The sequence below is a fragment of the Oncorhynchus nerka genome, linkage group LG11 (genome assembly GCF_034236695.1).
Source record: "Oncorhynchus nerka isolate Pitt River linkage group LG11, Oner_Uvic_2.0, whole genome shotgun sequence".
Classification (NCBI taxonomy): domain Eukaryota; kingdom Metazoa; phylum Chordata; class Actinopteri; order Salmoniformes; family Salmonidae; genus Oncorhynchus; species Oncorhynchus nerka.
In genome coordinates, this window is record NC_088406.1 from 33,147,128 (window position 1) to 33,163,378 (window position 16,251).

The 16,251-nt window shown below is 41.0% G+C and overlaps 1 protein-coding gene across 1 annotated transcript in view; it reads left to right on the forward strand.

The window, feature by feature from the left end:
- Positions 1 to 16,189, forward strand: part of LOC115137761 (zinc finger and BTB domain-containing protein 16-A-like) — a 30,736-nt gene extending 14,547 nt beyond the window's left edge. Inside the window, exons 5-7 of the mRNA XM_065024432.1 lie at positions 10,538 to 10,708; positions 12,276 to 12,443; positions 12,651 to 16,189. Of these exons, the coding sequence (XP_064880504.1) occupies positions 10,538 to 10,708; positions 12,276 to 12,443; positions 12,651 to 12,880 (569 nt within the window). The 3' untranslated portion in view covers positions 12,881 to 16,189. The remainder of the gene's footprint in view (positions 1 to 10,537; positions 10,709 to 12,275; positions 12,444 to 12,650) is intronic.
- Positions 16,190 to 16,251: the final 62 nt, after the last annotated feature.

A 16,251-nucleotide genomic window follows, 5' to 3' on the forward strand; every position in this document is an offset into this window, starting at 1 on the left:
AATGCAGAACCTAGCTTATTTCCAGTGAGTGAGAGTGTGTTTTGGCAATGTGAATGTCAGAGGCGAGTGGCCGTGGGTTGGCGTTATGGGAAGGGGGTGAGACCGTGTGGAAGGGGCTGGTTAAGGGGGAGTTCCTGAGGGCATTGGTTGCAAGGGTTGGTGGCATTGGATGCAAGGACTCCCAGGAAAACAACATCATGCGCTGCTGTTTACTCAGTCCCCACCACAGCCCTCTCTGTCACAGTCTCCGTTCGCTCTGCCTTTGACCTACTTGTGAGTGCCCAAAATAAAATAATGGAACCGTCTCAAAACCTTTCACCCAACAATGACTTTATTCCATCAGAACATGTTAGCAAAGTTCTCTGTGGTGTCATCTTGTTTGAGCAGTTTTGGAAAAACCCAGGAATTTGAGCAAATCATAGAGCATAGAAATGGACTGGATATGGTGTAGAAGATAGTGGCTAGCCATTCTGCCAAAATGCCTGTAGGAGAAGGCCCTAAGAGTGCTGTCTTTGTGTGTTCTTACAAACAGCTGCCCTTAAACTACACGTTAACACTTCCTCTGCTGAATGTCTACAGTACACATAACCAGTGGCGATTTTAACATGGAAATCTTGGTGGGGCAAAAAAACAAATGTGGGATGCATGCCAGCGAAGCCACTACACTACACAACACAACACTAAACAATACATTAATTGCACTATAACTGTGACAAACAGTGCCCACAAACTGTTAGGGTCCCTATAGCAGTCCCAACACAATACCACTGCTAAACCTGGCTTTCAGCGGAGCCTTATCTGGCAGAGAAACAGTTCATTCAGCATAATGCACTGTTTTAAAAAAACAGCTGATATGGCTTACTTGTTTAAACAAATGTGGTTTCTACTGACAAATAAGATGTACAAACTATGGCATAAGGGGACAACAAGCAGATAAGAGGCAATCTGTAATGTCAATTAAGACATTATTGAGTGAGCGACAACGGACGTAGTCAATATAACTATTTGTTCAGCACTTTTGAAATGTAGAATGACAGAATTCAGAACATGGGCCATTCTTACAGTGTTCTCCCTGTACACAAGTCAGAACTGTAGGATAAATAAAGGGGGCAAATAAACAGACAGTGAAAGCTCTTACAATATTCAATGATTACATTTCTCTAAAACTGGTTATAGGCTACATGTGCACCACCAAGTTAGAACAGTAGGCGAAATTAAGAGGAGAAAATAGACCAAATTATTAGGGTGAGGCACATTGGACGCCGTTTGGGTCTTTGGGTGTCAAAAAAGATACACGCCATATAACAAACACCATTTACCCATTAAATAAGCTTTTTAAAATTTTACACGTCAAATAACACAATTCTATTATAGAATGTTGTGTGTGCTGAATTTGCACATGCAAGCCAAGCGCCACCACTACTATCAGTAGCACTGTTAATTAAAGCTGTACAAAAAAGTTAGTAAACAAGCACACACCGGCCAGGAACGATGTGTTTACAATACCGCCTTGGTGAAAATAGACCAAATTATTAGGGTGAAGCACATGAGCTACTAGGTATTCACCCACTTGGCATTTTTCGTATTTTATTCCCTTACAACCTGAAATTAAAATAGATTTTTGGGGGGTTTGTATCATTTGATTTACACAACATGCCTTCCACTTTGAAGATGAAAAATATTTTTTGATTGTTAAACAAACAAGAAATAAGACAAAAAAAACTGAAAACTTGAGCATGCGTAACTATTCCCCCCCCCTCCCCCCCCACCCCCCAAAAGTCAATACTTTGTAGAGCCCCTGTTGCAGCAATTATAGCTGCAAGTCTCTTGGAGTATGTCTCTATAATCTTGGCACATCCAGCCACTGGGACTTTTGCCCATTCTTCAAGGCAAAACTTTTCCAGCTCCTTCATGTTGGATGGGTTCCGCTGGTGTACAGCAATCTTTAAGTCATAACACAGATTCTCAATTGGAATGGGATTTGACTAGGCCATTCCAAGACATTTAAATGTTTCCCCTTAAACCACTCTGGTGTTGCTTTAGCAGTATGCTTGGGGTCATTGTCCTACTGGAAGGTGAACCTCCATCCCAGTCTCAAATCTCTGGAAGACAAACAGGTTTCCTCAAGAATGTCCCTGTATTTAGCTCCATCCATCATTCCTTCAATTCTGACCAGATTCCCAGTCCCTGCCGATGAAAAGCATCCCGATGCTGCCACCACCATGCTTCACTGTGTGGATGGTGTTCTCTGGGTGATGAGAGGTGTTGGGTTTGCACCAGACATATCATTTTATTTTATGGCTAAAAAGCTACATGTTAGTCTCATCTGACTAGAATACCTTCTTCCATATGTTTGGGGGAGTCTCCCACATGATATTTGCTGAACACCAAACGTGTTTGCTTATTTTTTTCTTTAAGCAATGGCTTTTTTTCTGGCTTAAAGTGGTCCTATGGACAGATACTCCAATCTCCGCTGTGGAGCGTTGCAGCTCCTTCAGGGTTATCATTGGTCTCTTTGTTGCCTCTCATTAATGCCCTCCTGGCCTGGTCCGTGAGTTTTGGTGGTCGGCCCTCTCTTGGTAGATTTGTTGTGGTGCCATATTCTTTCAATTTTTTAATAATGGATTTAATGGTGCTCTGTGGGATGTTCAAAGTTTCTGATATTTTTTTATAACCCAACCCTGATCTGTACTTTTCCACAACTTTGTCCCTGACCTGTTTGGAGAGCTCCTTTGTCTTCATGGTGCCGCTTGCTTGGTGGTGCCCATTGCTTAGAGGTGTTGCAGACTCTGGGGCCTTTCAGAACAGGTGCATATATACTGAGATCATGTGACAGATCATGTGACACTTAGATTGCACACAGGTGGACTTTATTTAACTAATTATGTGACTTCTGAAGGTAATTGGTTGCACCAGATCTTATTCAGGGGCATTGCAAAGGGAGTAAATACATATGCACGCATCACTTTTCAGTTTTTTATTTTAATATTTTTTTAAACAAGTTGTTTTTTTCATTTCACCAATTTGGACTATTTTGTGTATGTCCATTACATGAAATCCAAATAAAAATCCAAAATAGGTAAAACACCAAGGGGGATGAATACTTTTGCAAGGCACTGTACACTTAGTATTACCTTCTTAGCTACAGTATACATATCTCCCTGGCATATTACATAATTTATGCAGCAGCGTACAGTACATTTTTGAATTCACGTTGTTGTGCTGTGCTTGAACAGGAAAGTGGCGAGGTGGTTCTTCCAGGGCAAATTTTGTCATTAAAGAGAAAGATGCCGGATTTACAATTCTGAGTTGAATGACCGTTCAAAACATATTTTCCCAGTTTGAGCTGTGCATTCCTGACTTCCCAGTTTGAGCTGTGCATTCCTGACTTCCCAGTTTGAGCTGTGCATTCCTGACTTCCCAGTTTGAGCTGTGCATTCCTGACTTCCCAGTTTGAGCTGTGCATTCCTGACTTCCCAGTTTGAGCTGTGCATTCCTGACTTCCCAGTTGCAATGCTTGCAGTTAGCCACTGTCACTGATTCCTTGCAAACCACTCATTGTTGAATTTGCAATCTCCAAACTTTTGTGATATGTTTATGTCCAATGACCGATGAGCACCGATACGTTTTATCTATATTTTCTCTTCATTATTTCTCTTCATATGACAAGGAATAAAAATGATTTGCCAGTAGATTTGATTCATGATGATGACTGCTAGCTAAGATTGTGAAAGTAAGTCCAATCAAAGCTACTGTACATATAACGTGATTTGACTGACTTTCTGTGGCCAATGAACTTGAGCCTTCTTGGAAGAGCACTTGTAATATAGCTTTATGGCAGCACCCAAAGGGCTGAAATGTTGGATGTCTACCCTTTCTAAGGACTTAAGCCTGGGATTGAGTAAGGTCCCCATGAGTGACAGAACACTGAGCCAATTACGGCGCAATGCTCCTATTTTCTGCTGGCCCGCCCCACCACCACAGAAAGCACTGAGCTAGGCTGAAACACCTGTATTTGGAGCTGCCTTACTCAAGAAAACAAAAAAGAGACCATGTTTTTATGCGGCTATGTTAACTCAATTATATATATTTTTTACATTGTTTGCAAACTGATATGTGACACGTATTAATGCCAAAATAACATGCAAAACAGGCAAGCCCCCCCAATTTGTATATATATATATACTTTTTTAACAAAATAAATAGTCTCTGCCCCACCTGCCCTGAGTGACAGGTCACCACTGCACATAACCCCTATTATACAGAGAACACATCCTACTCCATCACACGTTATTGTTTATTCAATACTGCCTCAGTGCATAATGAAATAGACCTCATCTAATTGTGCAATAATTATTGTGCAAGCTGCTTTCACAATAATGAATATGTAATCGGTTGAAATGTATACCCCTTATTCCACTTAGAATAGCTAATCAGTGGTACAGATCTTCATCTACTGAGTCATACTGTACTCTACTTACACCCCAGTCTATTTTGCTGGCCTCTAGCTATTTTGGGTTGTGTACACAGTACACACTGCCTAGTGCTGGCCTCTACTCTGTCTGGTGAATGCTATTGGGAAAATGTTTGAATCCAAACTATAGATTGGAGACAGCAGGTGATCTCAATGAAATGAGCCATGGAAGATGGAATGGTGGTTAAACACCAGCAATGTATCTCTTGTTGCATTAATTATTGAGCTGGTTGTTCCTCTCGCTGGTAGATTAGCAGTCTGCTGACCAGTGGCTGGCCTACTTGGAATCATCTGAGGTCCTGTATTTTTTTATTTTACCTTTATTTAACTAGGCAAGTCAGTTAAGAACAAATTCTTATTTTCAATGACGGCCTAGGAACAGTGGGTTAACTGCCTGTTCAGGGGCAGAACGACAGATTTGTACCTTGTCAGCTCAGGGTTTGAACTTGCAACCTTCCAGTTACTAGCCCAACGCTCTGTCTATAGGCCTGTCATAACATTTAGCCTACGGGAACCCAGTCTGAACTAAGTGAGCAAAATTGGTTGTAAAACATCTTTCCTATGTCTTTTCAATGTCTTTTGTTAACCACATAGACATATTTCCAACATATTGAGCTCATAGGGAAGGCACTGGGTTTTCCCCCTGCAGGTCTGGTGCTCATTGCTCAGTGTAATGTACATAGTGTATATGTGTAACTGGGTCACAGGGGCAGCTAGTGAGTGAACATGCTCAGGCGAGCCATACTAGGAGTTTTACTCATAGCACCTTCATGTTGAGCCAATCAGTTATAGCTCCTTTCAGTGAATCTGACTTAATCCAATAAACATGCTCTTTGAAGAGTGTGACATAGTACTTACAACTCTTTCACCGTTTTTAAGAAAATTTGCTCTATAACCATTCACATCTTCTTTTGTATACTGGTTTAAAGGAGCAGTCCATGGTTGCTTTGTAGTGGAGTTATGGTGAGACCTGCACAGAAACGTGCTGTTAACACAGACCAATGAGATTAGATGGAGATCTGTGGTGAACTAAACCTAAAGACAGAGAACGTTGCATAGATCTGTATAAACATTATGCAATCCCTTGTTCAATTTGTACTGGGGTTACTGTAGGATTCTCAGGGTGAGGAAACTATGGTTGGTCATTAGAAAAGGAATAGGCTTTGCTTATTTGTGAATGGAGGGATTAGTTTGAACACTTCACCCCAAGGAGGACCATGATTCAATCTGGTTGCCTAGAGACATATTTTTGTCTGCTAAGCCACTTCGTCTGTGTTCCCTGCCTTAGTTGGACTATTGACTGGCTGTTAAATGCTCCCATGTCATGTTCTGATCTGATGTCTGATCTGATAAACGATTGACGTTTAATTAAACTACCAGGCTGATGTTCTCTTCCCTTCTCCTAGCTAGACATTCTCCTGGCTCCTTTTTTTCAGATTGGAACATAGGAACTCTGGAATTAGTTTAGTTCTGTGTACACTGTCTAAAGTTTACCGAGAGAAACTCAACTAAAGTTAAATAATCGTTCTCTGTGGAATGTCTGCAAGGTCCCTCCCCTGTGTGACTCAATAGTGAGGCACAATGCTCAGTCAGCCATCCAGCCTTTGAGGAATACCATTGATTACATGGTGTTTACCACATTGAGGACCTAGGGTCAAGAGGTCAGAACACCAAATCCCATTCCCTTTGTCTGGTTAAGGTTGAGAAAGCAGGGTGCAGTGGGGGCAGTGGCATGCCTATTGGAGATCGTGTGTTCTTACAGAAGGGCTACTCTGCACCAAGGAGGAAAGCCTTCTGGAAAAGGCTGCTGTGAAAGCAAGTGTTTTTGTGTGAAAATGAACAGGGTGCACTGGTGCAGGTAGTCATCAAACTAATGAATGTCAGCATATATTATTATATTATACATACTGTTTGTGCTGCACTTCTGACTCTGTCACTTTTATCTACTGCTTTTATTTAAGGGACTACATTGCCTTGCAAAAGTATTCATCTCGTTGGTGTTTTGCCTATTTTGTTGCATTACAACCTGTAATTTAAATGTATTTTTATTTGGACTTCCTGTAATGGACATGCACAAAATAGTCCAAATTGGTTAAGTGAAATGAAAAAAAAAAGACTTATTTCAAAAAATAAAATAAATAAATAAAAACTGAAAAGTGCTACGTGCATATGTATTCACCCCCTTTGATATGATGCCCCTAAATAAGATCTGGTGCAACCAATTACCTTCAGAAGTCACATAATTAGTTAAATAAAGGCCACCTGTGTGCAATCTAAGTGTCACATGATCTCAGTATATATTCACCTGTTCTGAAAGGCCCCAGAATCTGCAACACCACTAAGGAAGGGGTACCACCAAGCAAGCGGCACCATGAAGATGAAGGAGCTCTCCAAACAGGTCAGGGACAAAGTTGTGGAGAAGTACAGATCAGGGTTGAGTTATAAAAAAATATCAGAAACTTTGAACATCCCACGGAGCACCATTAAATCCATTATTAAAAAAATTAAAGAATATGGCACCACAACAAACATGCCAAGAGAGGGCCGCCCACCAAAACTCACGGACCAGGCAAGGAGGGCATTAATCAGAGAGGCAACAAAGAGACCAAAGAAGGCCTGTGGGAGACTCCCCAAACATATGGAAGAGGGTACTCTGGTCAGATGAGACTAAAATGTAGCTTTTGGCAATTAAGGAAAATGCTATGTCTGGCGCAAACCCAACACCTCTCATCACCCGAGAACACGATCCCCACAATGAACCATGGTGGTGGCAGCATCATGCTGTGGGGATGTTTTTCAACGACAGGTACTGGGAAACTGGTCAGAATTGAAGGAATGAAGCATGGCGCTAATAACAGGGACATTTTCAGTCTTCCAGAGATTTGAGACTGGGACAGAGGTTCACCTTCCAGCAGGACAATGACCCTAAGCATACTGCTAAAGCAACACCAGAGTGGTTTAAGAGGAAACATTTTTAAATGTCTTGGAATGGCCAAGTCAAAGCCCAGACCTCAATCCAATTGAGAATCTGTGATATGACTTAAAGATCGCTGTACACCAGCGGAACCCATCCAACATGAAGGACCTGGAGCAGTTTTGACTTGAAGAATGGGAAAAAAAACAGTGGCTGGATGTGCCAAGCTTATAGAGACATATCCTAAGAGACTTGCAGCTGTAATTGCTGCAAAAGGTGGCTCTACAAAGTATTGACTTTGGGGGGGGTGAATAGTTATGCTCAAGTTTTCAGTTCTTTTGTCTTATTTTTTGATGTTGTTTCACAATAAAAAATATTTTCCATCTTCAAAGTGGAAGGCATGTTGTGTAAATCAAATGATACAAACCCCCCCCAAAAATGTATTTTAATTATTGTTTGCAAGGCAACAAAATATGAAAAATGCCAAGGGGGGTGAATACTTTTGCAAGCCACTGTATTTGTATTGGTGCTTCTGTAATTGTCTTTCAATGAAGTTGAGTTGTTACTGGTAACTAGTGTATTATTCAAGGTGTTGTCACTGTGGAGGTGGGACTGAGATCATTGTTAAGTGAGAGCATTTGTTTTGACAGTTTTACATTATTTTCATGGCAGTGGGATGAGAGGGTATTGACTGAGCATCTGAGTGTCTAGAAGCAGGAAATGACAAGCAGAACAAGAATGAATCCAGACTGTTTAATGGTTTAGTTATCAAAATAGGCCGAACACAGACTTATGGGAATGGTCATTAAATTGACATTTTGAGAATGAAGGAATGAGAAGATTTGAGGAATGACAGCCCATGTCAGAATGTTGACACTGAGTGAGAAAATGTACTAAGGAAAACATTTGATCATACAGAAGTAACTGATGGTGCTGTATCACTTGGGGTCTCCTCCAGCATGTTGGAGAAGAGTAGAGAGCACTCCCCCTGCTGGCTGCATTGAGATTGTATGGCTTGACACGTGTCTTAGATTATTGTTCATGTTGTACCACCGGATAAAGCAGCACAGAATGGATTCAGTCATTCCTAAAGGTCTTTTTGCTTTTTAGGATACATCTCTATTTAGCCTAGACTTTTGGTGCATTCCAGTCATGGCTCTTCTTCTTTAGAAATAATCAGAAACCAAAGAAAGTAGATAGTCAGCTGGACAGTGAGACTTGACAGAGAAACGTTCCTGTCTAGTTAGGGTTTGGGGCGGTACATGGAAGATCTTTTGTCCATCAGTAAAACATTGTGATCCGTGGATGAGAAAAGCCCTGATCATTAAGCTTATACACAAAGCCTGGAAGTGTAGGAGTTGCATGAGGAGCCTATGACTAATGGGCCGAGCCATTGGGGGTCTGTACCACATTGTGTTTCTATTGTGAAGATAGATGGCCACTGGAATAAAGCTAGTGAACAGGTGCAGTGCATTCCAGTAGGCTCGCTTTCTGATGTATGGTGTGGAGTGGATAACATCTCTCATCTTCTCTCTTCTTTGTTAATGAGTAGAAATAATGCTAAATTCTCTTAGTGCCGTTTAGGGCAAACCACAGCAAGCTCATAGCCTACTTTAATTCCATCAAGTCCCATGATCAATATCTAATAACGAGAGAGAAAAGAAAAATAACACAGATGCATGTAATCTTAGAAATATTCTGAATATTAGTAACACAATTCATCCTATAAATGAGGCCTGATGTAAGCTAGGCCTTTCACGTTGTGTATTCCCAGTCATTTGTGAAGAGGACCACGTGTAATGTGAGGCACTAAAATACTGACTGACTCCTTCAGAGTAGGTTATGTAGTGATTCAATAAGTGAAGTGTATCTATGAATCATCATGAACTAAAATAAAAGGAAAATGTTGGAGAATTTTTTAAAATGTATATTGCAGGAAAATGGTAAACAATAGAGAGATAATATGATTTATTGCTGAAATGAAATGAATGATTGAATATAAATATCCTTGTCTGTTAACTTGATTGAACTCCAAACACTGTCTGAAAATCTCCTGTCTTAGTATGAGTGTGCTGTATCTCATTCCCTGCACTAATTCCAATTTAATTGCCAGTTGCCTCAAGGCACTTCAATAACAGTAACAAATGATTTGATTTAGTGGACCTCATCAGACTGCATTTTAAATGCAACTCAGCAACCCCACTTGAATTCCAATGAAACGCTGGCATAGCCTCCTGTTTACTAATGATCCACCGCTGGAGATGTCTGATTGAATCCCAGTCGTGAGCAATGGGACCTGCGTTGTAAATGATCCTCAACCCGAGCAGACAGAAATACCGACCTCATAACCTAACATTAACCACCTCTCTGCAAGACTCGTACATTATTATCAATGGAATTGATTACTGATGATTCAGTCCTACCTCACATTTGAATTTTCATGAGTGGGATAAGCAAAGGGGTCATTGAATTGTGATTAGAAAAAGTAAGAACCCTGTATATTGTGTGTGAGAATTTAATGGTGGTTCTTCACAGATCCTGTGTGAGTAAAACTAGCCTGTGTTTCCCTATCTGTATTCCGCTCCACTCTCAGCGCAACAGGAGAGCAGCCCCAAAGTGATGCCAGGTCACACACGGGATTAAAAGGATTGTGTTTTTCCTGCAGTCCTGCCTTTAATGGCTTGATATCGCTACTTAACATTCAGCACATAGCTCATAGTGTAGGCATCGTTCAGGGTGGAGCTGCTATCAGCCTCTCTCTGTGAACAGACACAGACGACTCCAGAGGCTGCTGGAGCACAGGCTTGATGGGGATTGAAAATAATAATTCCTCTTTTAACATCCCATAAGGAGAAGGCATTGATTATGTGATTGACAGTTCTAGCATCCTGTGTATTGCGTAAAAAATACATCTCTCAAAGACAATGACTTCCAAGTCAACGTCAATCAGAAAAGTGTATAAAGTCAAACTGAATGTATTTCACGCCTGTCAGGGGGGTTAGTTTAGGTAGAAACACTTTGCTCTTTGAAAGAAGTGTTCTCCTCAGAACACTTAGAGTCTCAGGCTCAGAGTTGAGTGACCCAGTTTCCCCACTGAGTGTATGTTTGGTCCTGAAATAACTGTGTCTGTGTCTCTGTGTGGTCTCCAGGGACAGACATGGCAGTGTTCTGTCTGCTCTGTGCCAAGCGGTTCCAGACCCAGAAGGCTCTGCAGCAGCACATGGAGGTTCATGCAGGGATGCACAGCTACATCTGCAGCCACTGTGACCACCCCTTCCCCAGCCACACCACCCTCAAACGCCACCTGCGCTCACACACAGGTAAGGACTGCATCTGTGTCCATTGTCATCTTCATCATCCCCATCATCATCACAACTACTGTTTTCAACATCACCATTACCACTGTTCTCATCATCATCGTCACTGTTTTCATCATCATCATCATCATCATCATCCTTACTGTAATCAACATCATCATCATCACTACTGTTCTCATCATCATCATCATCATTACTGTTTTCATCACAATCATCGTCATCACTGTCATATCCATCAACATCATCGCCTACTCTAACACACAATCCAAAGCTGCAATGAGATTCCCATAAACCTCAAGCCTTTAATCCTTAAATACCTTGAACTACTACTTCTCTCTTGGCACTAGACTGAAGTAGCATAAGACCAGAGTTTTTCAATTACAGTCAGTTTCACTAATTTGATCATGTCTACATTCACTTAATGTTAATAAACTTCGCAATGATTCACTTTCCTGATGACAGCAATGCTCCAATATGGCCAGTATTATGTTTGAGGCTATTTTATCCGGTGGATGTTTTTAGGTTCTTAGACACAGCCTTCTAGGCCCCTGCGATTCATGTCTGTCATTTCTACTGCAGTTCACCCCAAATGACAGAGAAAACCGAAATAAATATCTAAAGAACAGCAAATGTCTGTGTTATTCTCTGAGAGTTAGTCAGTGGTGCCCTAAGGGTGGGGGAGAGGGAGGGGGAGAGGGAGGGGGAGGGGGAGGGACATTTTTACTGAAAGGTTGCCCCCTTCTTCAGATTTACATTTACATTTAAGTCATTTAGCAGACGCTCTTATCCAGAGCGACTTACAAATTGGTGCGTTCACCTTAAGACATCCAGTGGAACAGCCACTTTACAATAGTGCATCTAAATCTTTTAAGGGGGGGGGGGGTGAGAAGGATTACTTTATCCTATCCTAGGTATTCCTGAAAGAGGTGGGGTTTCAGATCCACGTCTATATTGAATAAAAACATAATTGATATGAAGAGACAGAAGGGAATCGGAGTTTGCCCATCGTTGTGTGTCTTGTTTATACCACGGTCATCTTGGTAGTGTCATTGTGTAAATGTCATGTGTCTTGTAGCATGGGGGGCTTTGTGAAGCACCAGGCTATAATGAGCAGTGCAGTGTATTGTCCCACTTGGCTGTTGCTGTGGACACTGAGCTAATGAGACACATAGGTCATTGCAAATGACTCAAAGCCACAGCCTCAGAGAGAGATGGATTAACTATGGAGAGACCCACATGTCTGGAAGACTTCTATTAGCTGTCAGCAAGCAGCCAGATGGAGTGACATTATTATCATAACATTATTATATACAGTATATTATATTATTATTATATATATCTGAAAGCACAATCTTTTTTTCAGCCTGATATGCAAAAATGTTCTGTTTTTATAGACCTGTACAGCTACATCTATCATATACAAGTAGTAGTCACGTTAAAATAAGTCTTTGATACTGTTTCTTTGCTGATGAGCGGAGGCCTACCTGAACCGTTTGATACTGTTTAGCATTATGACACCTGTGATGTGTGTCCAACCTTTACCCAACCTGTGTCTAACCTGTCTCTTCAGGTGACCACCCGTTTGAGTGCGAGTTCTGTGGGAGCTGTTTCCGGGACGATGGCATGTTGAGGGGACACAAACGTATCCACACGGGAGAGAAGCCTTACGAGTGTAACGGCTGTGGCAAAAGGTTCAGCCTCAAGCATCAGCTGGAGACCCACTACCGCGTGCACACAGGTTAGAGAGCAGTGTCTGGCCGTAATAACACACACACTATCAAATCAGAACAGTGCATGGTCATAATGACAACACACTCACACGTCAGATTGTTTTGTGTTCATGACAGCATACACACAGGTCAAACCAATGTGTGTCAGATAGTACCACTGGTTTTAGCATATAGTCAAGGAAAGGTTTCACGACTATGCCGTTGTATTCCTATAGGCGAGAAACCATTTGAGTGCAAGATCTGTCACCAGCGATCCAGAGACTACTCTGCCATGATCAAGCACCTGCGCACCCACAACGGAGCATCGCCCTACCAGTGTACCATCTGCCAGGACTTCTGCCCCAGCCTGGCAGCCATGCAGAAACACATGAAGAGCCACAGACCCGAGGATGTGCCCCCGGACTGGAGGATAGAGAAGACCTACCTGTACGTATGCTACGTCTGAGCAGGTCTTAGACACTAAGACACACTATCCTAGGAGTGGACAGGTTTTTCATCGTATTCTTTCCTCTAAAGAAGAGTAAGTTGATAATTTCTGTGGTTTGATTGGTTTTATCACTGAGTATGTGTTGAAGACTGGAAGACGATTGGTCAGGTTACCACAGCAGTGAAAGTGTTATCTGTTATTACATCAAACCTGCGTATGTGTTGAAGACTGAAAGACGACTGGTCAGGTTACCACAGCAGTGAAAGTGTTATCTGTTATTACATCAAACCTGCGTATGTGTTGAAGACTGAAAGACGACTGGTCAGGTTACCACAGCAGTGAAAGTGTTATCTGTTATTACATCAAACCTGCGTTTGTGTTGAAGACTGAAAGACGACTGGTCAGGTTACCACAGCAGTGAAAGTGTTATCTGTTAACACATACGCAGGTTTGATGTAATGAAGACTGAAAGACGACTGGTCAGGTTACCAGAGCAGTGAAAGTGTTATCTGTTATTACATCAAACCTGCGTTTGTGTTGAAGACTGAAAGACGACTGGTCAGGTTACCACAGCAGTGAAAGTGTTATCTGTTATTACATCAAACCTGTGTATGTGTTGAAGACTGGAAGACGACTGGTCAGGTTACCACAGCAGTGAAAGTGTTGCACTAGAAGGGATATTGAGTTCTATCTGCTGTGACTGTGATTGTGAGATGTAGAACCCAACTTCTCTGGTATAATTGCAATACTATACTACATAGATTGATTGAGATAAACAATCATTTCCTGGCTTATTATTTCCTGTTATAGATTTTTTGGGGTGTTGTTTTGTTTTCTGCATGTTTTACTTGAATGTTGTCCATATGCTTGATTTAATTTGTGTCTTATTTTTCAGTGCGCATATTACGCATATGATTTTCCTTACCTGTCAGTTAGTCTGTCTGCTCATGCTGATTGACAAGCATTAAGGTGCAACAGGTTTTGATATTTATGTCGTGCATCATTTTTGTTACCAAATAGGTGTTGGTTATTTTGACCCAACCTCAAGGCCGTTTATTTTGTTATTAGAATAAGTGCTACCTCTTCAATCTTCAACTTGCACAGAGGCAATAGCACATCTTAGAACTGGTGTTTTTCATCGTGTTTTCATCCATCATCTGTAGTTTTAACTTCAAATGTCCTTTTATATTGGCGAATCGGCTTGAAATGTTCTGAGAATGAATTAATGGAATTGATTCGGACGGTTGCCTGTTGGGTGGAAAAAAAGATTTGAAAGTCTTTAAAGTGACTTTTATGTGTATCATTTTTTATAAGTTGAATTATAGCAGTCTGTTAAATCACAGAATTCGATTTTTCTCTAAGTGATGAAAAAGACATCAAATCTGAATAAAAGTGTTGGTTTTTTTACTAAACGTGAAAAGATTATTCTGTAAAGTTAAATGGCTAAAAGCAGGTTATCGTCAGTTGTCTGTTGCTGTAAATGTGATTGTATCTTATTTCTAGACGAGAGCCAGATGAGGGATTCTCTGATTTAAAGATGTTGTATTTTTGTATTACAGTGATCTGCAATTTGTTTACATTTGATTTAGGAAAGATCTTTTCTTGTGTGTTTTGTAAGTCTCTGGAGTCTGATTTGAGTAAGAGCCCTCCCTGTGCCTCTTTTATAAATGGAGAATAGATGTGCTGAATACATGAACACAGTACATGTATGTTGTATTGATCGTTGTTGTTCCTGGTTGTTCGTTTATTGCTAGTGAAGAAATGACTTTCACTGCCATGCCGTAGTAGACCCTATTGTCTAAACATTGTCATTTGAAACAAGATACTTCTAATGACTATGGTATTATATGCCCCAGGCACCTCATGCCTCAAAGCAACGAGTGAGATTTTCTTTCAAAATGTTCTGTCATGTCAAAGTAAAATTTGGATTGTGAATTCATCAAATGGGCAAAATGCACAGAAAACACAGAATACATAGTGGTATTGTTAATCATCTTTATAAAGCTAAACGTTGGGCATAATATAGGTCTAACACCCATACATTTTACATTCTAGAACAAACAGCCAGCACTCAGTGCCATGAAAACTATTAAAAGTATCAACTCATCTTCACTGTACTGCTTTCTATTCTATACTGAACAGAAATATAAACGCAACATGCAACAATTTGAATGATTTCACTGAGTTACAGGTCATAGAAGGAAATCAGTCAAATACATTCATTGGGCCCTAATCTATGGATTTCACATTGCTGGTCAGGGGCGCAGCCATGGGTGGGCCTGGGAAACCATAGGCCCACCTACCTGGGAGCCAGGCCAAGCCAACCAGAGGTTTTTCACCACAGAAGGGCTTTATTACAGACAGAAATACTCCTCAGTTTCATCAGCTGTTCGGGTGGCTGGTCTCAGACGAACCCGCAGGTGAAGAAGTCGAATGTGGAGGTCCTGGGCTGGTGTGGTTACACGTGGCCTACGGTTGTGAGGCCATTTGGAATTACTGCCAAATTCTCTAAAATGATGTTGGAGGCGGTTTATGGTAGAGAAATTAACATCCAATTCTCTGGCAACAGCTCTGGTGAACATTCCTGCAGTCAGCATGCCAATTGCACGCTCCCTCAAAACTTGAGACATCTGTGGCATTGTGTTGTGTGACTAAATGGAACATTTTAGAGTGGCCTTTTGTTGTCCCCAGCACAAGGTGTACCCGTGTAATGATCATGCTATATAATCAGCTTGTCGATATGCCACACCTGTCTAGTGGATGGATTATCTTGGCCAATGAGAAATATGTAAATAACACGGATGTAAAACTATTTGTGCACAAAATTTGATAGAAATAAGCTTTTTTGTGCATATGGAAAATAGCTGGTGTCTTTAATTTCACCTGATGAAACATGTACCAACACTTTACATGTTGCATTTATATTTTTGTTCAGTGTACATACACATGCACTATAAGGATCTTAGGATTTCCGTGGTGGACCAAAACTAACAGAGCACTTTGAAAAAAAGCTTTTCTTTGATCTTTCTATGTTGTAACAAAACGGAAGTTGTATTATTTGGTGTGTGTACTATAAGGATGTGATGATCATCATTTAGGTAGATATTATGTAAATGTTTGTCTACCTCAGCGCCAGTTCAGTCAGTGCTTGTCCTGGTGTCCAATCAGGGTTGTTCTTCTTGCCATGTGTGTTCAATCCTTTTGCATTACAGCTTTGTAACACTGTGTGTGCAAGTGTTTTCTCAGTGTGGTTTCAGGCACAGCTCTCTTTACGCATCAGTGTTCTGTGGCATGATGAAAAAAATAATAAAACAATTTTACAATGCAGGTCTTTATTGTGTCATCAGTCAAGTAAAGTGAGTTCTTACTGTCTGTTTTTTTCTGCATAC